Consider the following 8,272-nt stretch of genomic DNA (forward strand, 5'->3'; position numbering starts at 1 on the left):
GTGCAGCCGCTCTGGAAAACTGAGTGGAGGTTCCTCAAAGAGTTAAAAATAGACCTGCCCTACAACCCAGCAATTGCACTGCTGGGGATTTACCCCAAAGATACAGATGCAGTGAAACACCGGAACACCTGCACCCCGATGTTTATAGCAGCAATGTCTGTTAAAATTGTAAATTAATTACTTTAAACACAATCATTATTACTAAACTATATTATAGAAATATAAATGAAAATTAATTTTAAGTAAATAAAATGAGAAAGTAAATAAACTCAGTATTCAAAAAAATAAACTTGATTACAAATAACAATGGTAATAACCTTGGAATAGTGTGTTACTATTAAGTTACTATTAAGTATTAAGTATAATTCAAATTAAACAACATTTTATAGTCTTGACTAATTACAAATTAAAGACAAAGGAGACATGTTGAAAAATGTAGCTCTGGAGCCTGGGTGGCTCAGTTGGTTAAGCGTCTGCCTTCAGTTCAGGTCATGATCCCAGGGTCCTGGGATCCAGCCCTGCATTGGGCTCCAAGCTCAGCGGGAACCTTGTTTCTTCCTCTGGTTCTGCCATTCCCCCTTCTTGTGTTCTCTGACTCTCTCTCTCTGTCAAACAAATAAATAAAGTCTTTTAAAATTTTAAGAAAAATGTAGTTCAGTTTCGTTCCTTTATCTAGAGGGAAAAGGAAATAAGATGAAAAAAATTATATATCTAATAAAGAATATAGGGAACATTAACTTCTGTGGAACAGTTTTTGTGAATAAAATTTGAAAGAGATTAAGATATTATAGGGATAAAGGGAAAAAAAGAGGAATCTGTGTATTGAAAGCTGCTATTGAATATGCTGGTATTATTTGAAACTTCTTTGCCTATTTCCAATATATATTATATAATAGGATACTCATTTGTTTGGGAAAGAAACAATTTTGTGTACCATGTTCATGAAGGCCGTTTTTACTTGCTGGTTCCACAAAATGTAGATGAAAGGATTCAAAAGTGGAGCCACGGAGGTGTTGAGCACTGCAATTCCCTTGGAAAAAGATGTTCTTTGTTTGACTAATGGCTTAACATACATGAAGATGCAGCTGCCGTAAGAAAGGGATATCATAATCATGTGAGAAGAACATGTTGAAAAAGCCTTTTTCCTCTGATTGACTGAAAGGATTTTTAGAATTCTTAATGCAATATAGGTATATGATATTATCACCATTACCAATGTGACTATGAGTGTCACCAAAGCAGAGATGGATCCCATTGTCACTAAGAGCTGTGTGTCTGAGCAGGAGATCTGCAGCAGGGAGGTTGTGGCACAGTAGAAATGATCAACAATATTGAAAGCAGAGAAGTCAAAATTTAAGCCTAAGAGGAGAGGTGGAAAGATGACAAAAGACCCAGCAAGCCAACAACAGAAGACAAGTTGCATGCAGATCTTACTGCTCATGATGGTTGTGTAATGCAGGGGCTTACAAATGGCAACATAGCGGTCATAGGACATAGCTGGCAGCAAGCAAAATTCAGATGCACCAAGAAGGAAGGTAAAAAACAGTTGAGCTGCAAGCAATTAAAGGAAATGGTTTTTGGGCAGCCTGGGTGGCTCAGCAGTTTAGCACCACCTTCGGCCCAGGGCGTGATCCTGGAGACCCGGGATTGAGTCCCATGTGGGGCTCCCTGCTTGGAGCCTGCTTCTCCCTCTGCCTGTGTCTCTGCATCTCTCTCTCTCTTTGTGTGTCTTTCATGAATCTGCAGCAAGGGGGTTGTGTCACAGTAGAAATGATCTACAATTTAGGGATGCATGTAGTAGTATAGGAAATTTTTGAGAAGGAAAAAATACATGGGGGTCTTGAGATGAGTATCCACCAGGGTGAGTGTGATGATGGTTAAGTTGCCAAAGATGCTCAGCAAGTAGGTGAGAAGCAGGAAGACAAATAACACAACTTTCAATTGTGGATCATCAGTCAGACCTGCCAGGATAAACACTATCCCTTGCATGTGGTTTCCCACTACTGTCCTCTAATTTCCCACGTCTAAATAGGAAAGAAAAAAGAAAGAGAGAAATTGATGATCCCAATGGAAAAATGACAGTGATTTAAGTGTTTAAGGTAAAGTTAGCAAAATGATGTTTCAAATAGAATAACATAATGTTCATTCATGTTTTGAAAGATGGATATGCCGGGACAAACAATAGTTTGCATTTCCAGAGTATCTGGACAGAGAATTTCATCTTTAATTTGCAGTTCTACCAGAGAATAATCTATGTGATGATAGCAATTGTTGATTGTTTTTATATAAGAGGAAATATCAGAGGGAAATTAGAGAGACTTTCAAAGCATGGAAAAATTCTTCTTCTATCTTGATTTTATGCAGGAGTTGAGATGGATATCATTTCGTATTCAATTAAGAGGTTTGCATTCTAGAACCAAAATGATTATTGTCATTAAGGTATATCAGGAAATGATTTTCATAAAATATACACACACATACCTCCCAATCATCAATAAATAGGATTAAGACAACTTTATCATTTTACTAAACTAATTATATTCAAATGCTTGATTCTTCTGTCATTTCTTTTTTTTTTTTTTTCTTCTGTCATTTCTTTCATGGCTAATGAGATACAGTTTCAGAGAAGTGAATAGGAATTATCATGACTAATTTTGTTTTCTGGCCTTAGTAGTATTTCCATGCCATCAATGTTGTTATCATCTCCACTCTTACACAGTGTATTCCCAAACAAAATCAGCATGTTGGTGTGTATAAAAAGAAAGTGCAGTTTTACTTTAAAGGTTATGATTCTGGAAAAAAAAAAAGTAAATGAGAGTAATGAATACAGAAGGAGATAGAAATATATAAATATTGGTTCACGGAATCATATGAGTGGGGGAAAGAAGATATAGACAAAGCTTTATGGAAACCTAGAGAAGCATGAAGGGGTTTTTAGAAATAGGAGAGTGAAGGGTGCCTGAGTGGCCAAGCCAAATAAGTGGTGGTCTATTGATTTTGGCTCAGGTCATGATCTCAGGACCCTGGTATCAAGTCCCGAGTCTGACTCTGTGCTCAGCATGGAGTCTGCTTCTCTCCCTCTCCCTCTTCCCTTCCCTCTGCTCTCTGTCTCTTTCTCTCTCTCAAATAAATAAATAGATTTAAAAAAAAAAGAGGATAGTAAGCTTAGGGAAAAAATTGAAAGAAGCAAATTATTAAGTAAGGATTAAAAGAAGATTAAAGCATTAAAATAGTAATAATCTTAAAATTAAAGTATGTAAATTAGTCAGTATAGTAAATAAAAACTATAAGAAAATGTTTACCATAAAATTTCTCTCCATCTGCTTCTATGATTTACACTTACTATTTTATTCTTTGTCTAAAATAGAAAAGATGAACAATTTGTGATCAGCATGACCTAAAAGAGATGAAGAGGTATGTGGTAAATTTCAAACAGAGTGAGTCACAGACAAAAGTTTAGAAGACATGTATTTTCCCTATCATAAGAATATTCAAATATTTGGCTAACACATAATTATTATTTTTAAAATATTTAATTTATTCATGAGAGACACAGAGAGAGAGGCAGAGACATAGGCAGAGGGAGAAGCAGGCTCCATGCAGGGAGCCTGACATGGGACTCGATCCTGGGACCCCAGGATCAGGCCCTGGGCAGAAAGCGGTGCTAAACCACTGAGCCACCCGGGCTGCCCAAGCTAACACATAAATAAATACTAACTATAAATAAGCATAGTTATTACAATACATGGCATACATGAAACAAGATAATCAGATTATTTTGGTTTGCACAGCTATCAAATTAGAGATCAGTTTGAAAGAGTGTTGTTTTCTAAGTTGTCCTCTGAAAAGTACAATTTCTACCAATGATTATAGGTCAGTTTATAGTGCTTTTAAAAAAATAGATTCCAAGGAAGATTTCTTTCCTCAGTATCTTCATATCAAATACATAAAATGATTAAAATTTAATAATGGGACCCAGATAAGACTATGTTTTCTGTTCTGAGAATATCAATATAATTATTTCCAATCTCAAAAACATACATTATTATTTCAAAGACATAGAAGTAAAAATAAACATACAAGTACAAATAAAATTTGTTACTAGTCATACCTAGAGGCATTTATAGGAGGATTCTAAGATAAAAAATAAAATCTGTTGTCAAAGTCATGTTGCTAATTGAGTGAATAAAAGAGAGGACTGCTGTTTCTCCTCATTTTTTTTACATTCACGTCATTGTGAAACGATGGGTCATACATTTTTATTCATTTACAAAAATTACTCCAATGGCAACAACTGTAGGAATGCTTATATCTAAAACATCTAAATCATGCTTTTACTATGTCAGGTTATTTCTTTGTCCACCTTCCACAGATGCACACACTAACCATTCCCCCAACATGCATTGTGCAAACATTAGCACGGTCATGTTACAAAACCATTAGAAGTTAGGCCTAGGTTAGAGCTTGTGAATACTAGTGAAGCTTTTAAAAGGTAATTTTTCAATACTAAATTTTCATTGTATTCTTTTTTCTTGATTTCCCTTAAATCAAAATTTAAAGGTTAAAAAATAAGATTAATACCATAATTGTAAAAATAGGAGAAAATGGGTTAAAATATATCTAATGAAAATATGGCCTTTAAATTTTAGACATACCAATTACTTTCATCGTTTTGAGTCCTAATTCAGTCTACCAAACACTTAAACAGCACACTTTTTTCTTGAAGTTGTTAAACAAATTTATTCAAAGTAGCTCTGTTTCAATTTTTAACTCTTTTATTATCATGCTAAACAGACAACACTAACATTGAATAAATCCCTCTACCCCACAATCTATGATCGTTTTTCTTATCTACTCACAGCAACTTTGTAAATAGTTTTAGGGCTTTTTTTCCCCAGATTTTTAGACTAGTATATTAAATTTCCCCATTACTACAATTTACTTTTTTTATGTATTGAATGCTTTTCTTAGTATTATTCACAGTGCTGTATAAAATTCATCAACACTTAATCCCATTGAATATTTATGCTTTCTGTGCCCTGAAGGAAAATATTTAAAGATTAGGAAGAGTTCCCAGAGGATATGAGATCCAAGAACACAATTCCCAAAGGGTCACAAATTTATGCATTATACGTGAGTTTTCCCCAGGCACTAAATACTTAAAAGAAGAAATTTATATATATATATTTTTTTTCAAAACTACTTTTAATTATGTCTCCAAAGCTTTCAGTATAGATTTACTTAATCTGTGTTTGGCTTTCCACACAGATGTATTTTGATAACCCAAGTACAGAGAAATACAAGAAATTGGAAGTTGAAAAAGAAAAGATTATTTTAATTGGTAATAACAAGTAACAATATTAGTTGGAGAATTTATTAGCCTGTCATGGCCTGTCAATTGTACCTGAAATACCTGACATTTTATGTCCTATGTACTATTTTTTTTTCAATTCTGAATTCAGTCTTTCCTCCAAATAATCTTTACAAAATGGTCTAGTAGAACTTAAACTGATATTTCATGACACTCAAGCATTCTCCACTTCCTCTGTATTAATGGAATATTTATCTATGTAAGCTAACCTTCCTTGCAACTTGTTGTGACCATGTGACTAAATTATGAGCAAAGGATATAAGAGGAGATGTTGTGCAATTTCCAAGTATTATCCTTTGATAAAAGGGGTTTGCCCTCTTCTTCCTCGCTACCTTCTCTCGTTGTGATGATATCAGCACATGAATTCAGTGTTTTCCACAGTGGCTGCACCAGTTTGCATTCCCACCAAGAGTGTACAAGGTTTCCTTTGTCTCCACATCCTCACCAATATGTGTTCTTTCTTAGGTTTTTTACTTTAGTCAGGCAAAACACTTCCAAATATCTTCCTCACTTCTATTTTAAGTCATATACTGGAGCAGACAAATGTCACGTGGCTGATGGCTCGAACAAAAAGGACAGACTGGATTAAATATACCTGCAGTCCCTCCAAAAACAAGTTATTGAATCAGGAGGCCACAGTCTTACTAACCAGCTGAAAGCTGTGTTGGAGGCACTGCTAACCTGTAATATAAATGGTGCATGTTTAACTTGGCTGCTAACCTCCAAAATTGTAAATTCTTTCTAAAAGAATTCGGGCACTCTTGGGTTTCTACTTGTATGAGGCTGGTCATTGGTTTGCATCGTTTTGGAGAACACTGTCAGTGCATCTTGGGAGTGATCAAAGAGATCAGCAGGTTAATCAGAGAGGTCAACAGAGGTCACCAATACCTTGGTGAATTTGCAGCAGAAGCTGAGGTTTAGAAATGAGGGGTGGATTTTGGTGGGAGGACATTCTGAAACATTTCCACATATTTTGATAGTTTTTGTTCTGGACTCTCTATTCAAGAATGTTTTATAATAGATTTAGGAGATTGTTTCCCGTTAGCAGAATATTAAAGATACTGTCTTCTAGTAGGGCAAAATTAGGCAGATTTTTGTCTTTAAAAGACTGATAATTGCTAGCTTAGAGGATCCTCAGGCTTAGATGTAGGAGCCTTGTGTAAACCACAATATCCATTAGGGTCCTTCCCTGCAGAGAATTTAGGGGTAAAGGGAGCTGATGAGAACATGAAGCTCCCGCTTCCTGCTATATAATAAATAATAAAGTTTTCTGTCATTGACTCAGTAGGATATATCTGTCAGTATCTATGAAATGATGGCAGGTCAACCTGTGAGACTCAAGGTAAAAGTTCAGACCCTACTCAGGTTTTGATTAATACTATGGATTTGGTAGAGTATGAGAAAGACAAATATCACAGCACTTTAAACAATAGTGACTTTATTTTTATCTTGTTTAAATGTTAAGGCTGGTATGTTGAAACTCCTCCGTGAAGTCACTGTGTTTCTAAGTGGGTAGGACCTGCAATTGTGTCAGGAACCTGGGTGTGCTCTCTCTTGTTGAGTAGTCAGTGTATTCCTAGTATGGTTACCCATGCTCATGGCTCCAAATGGCTTGCCATCCCATGTGCTGATATCAAAATATGTGGAAATGTTTCAGAATGTCCTCCCACCAAAATCCACCCCTCATTTCTAAACCTCAGCTTCTGCTGCAAATTCACCAAGGTATTGGTGACCTCTGTTGACCTCTCTGATTAACCTGCTGATCTCTTTGATCACTCCCAAGATGCACTGATAGTGTTCTCCAAAACGATGCAAACCAATGACCAGCCTCATATAAGTAGAAACCCAAGAGTGCCCGAATTCTTTTAGAAAGAATTTACAATTTTGGAGGTTGGCAGCCAAATTAAACACGCACCATTTATATTACAGGTTAGCAGTGCCTCCAACACAGCTTTCAGCTGGTTAGTAAGACTGTGGCCTCCTGATTCAATAACTTGTTTTTGGAGGGACTGCTTAAGTATATTTAATCCAGTCTGTCCTTTTTGTTCAAGCCATCAGCCACGTGACATTTGTCTGCTCCAGTATATGACTTAAAATAGAAGTGAGGAAGATATTTGGAAGTGTTTTGCCTGACTAAAGTAAAAAACCTAAGAAAGAACACATATTGGTGAGGATGTGGAGACAAAGGAAACCTTGTACACTCTTGGTGGGAATGCAAACTGGTGCAGCCACTGTGGAAAACACAGGAGGTTCTTCAAAAAATTAAAAATAGAACTACCATATGATCCAGTAATTCCACTACTGGGTACTTACCCAAAGAATATGAAAACACTAATTTGAAAGGATATTTGAACCCCTATGTTTACTGCCCTATGTGACTTTTTACAATAGTCAAATTTTTGAAGCAACTATTGACAGATGAATGGATAAAAATATATCTATCTTCAATTATAATATTACATTTATATAAAATATAAAAATATAAATATAATGTAAAAGATATATAATATGCATATTATGTATATTAATATTATGTGATATGTATTAATGTGTAATATATGTAATATTTTATGTATATTATTATTATATGTATATAATAAGTAATATTGTATGTAATACATAATATTATACATATTATGTATATTATATATATATACAATTGAATAATACTCAGACATAAAAAAGAATGAAATCTTGTCATTTGCAACAACATGGATGAATCTAAAGGATATAATACTAAGTGAAATAAGTCAGAGAAAGACAAATACCATAGGATTTCAATCATATGTGGAATTTAAGAAACAAAACAAAGAAAAAAAGACAAACCAAAGAGTAGATTCTTAACTATTGAGAACAAACAAATGGTTACTAGAGGGAAGGCAGGTGGAGTGATGGGTAAAA

The 8,272-nt window shown here is 34.9% G+C and overlaps 1 protein-coding gene across 1 annotated transcript; it reads right to left on the bottom strand.

Annotated features, from left to right (window-relative positions):
* Positions 1-901: 901 nt before the first annotated feature.
* LOC112667129 (olfactory receptor 6C3-like) lies at positions 902-1,581 on the bottom strand. The gene has a single exon (XM_049102811.1). The coding sequence runs from the start codon at positions 1,493-1,495 to the stop codon at positions 902-904; it is 594 nt and encodes a 197-aa protein (XP_048958768.1). The 5' UTR covers positions 1,496-1,581.
* Positions 1,582-8,272: the final 6,691 nt, after the last annotated feature.

This window comes from Canis lupus, chromosome 27 (genome assembly GCF_003254725.2).
Source record: "Canis lupus dingo isolate Sandy chromosome 27, ASM325472v2, whole genome shotgun sequence".
Taxonomy (NCBI): domain Eukaryota; kingdom Metazoa; phylum Chordata; class Mammalia; order Carnivora; family Canidae; genus Canis; species Canis lupus.

Coding starts and splice junctions, on each gene's coding strand:
- LOC112667129 (XM_049102811.1), bottom strand. CDS start 1,495: ATGTCCTATGACCGCTATGTTGCCATTTGTAAGCCCCTGCATTACACA.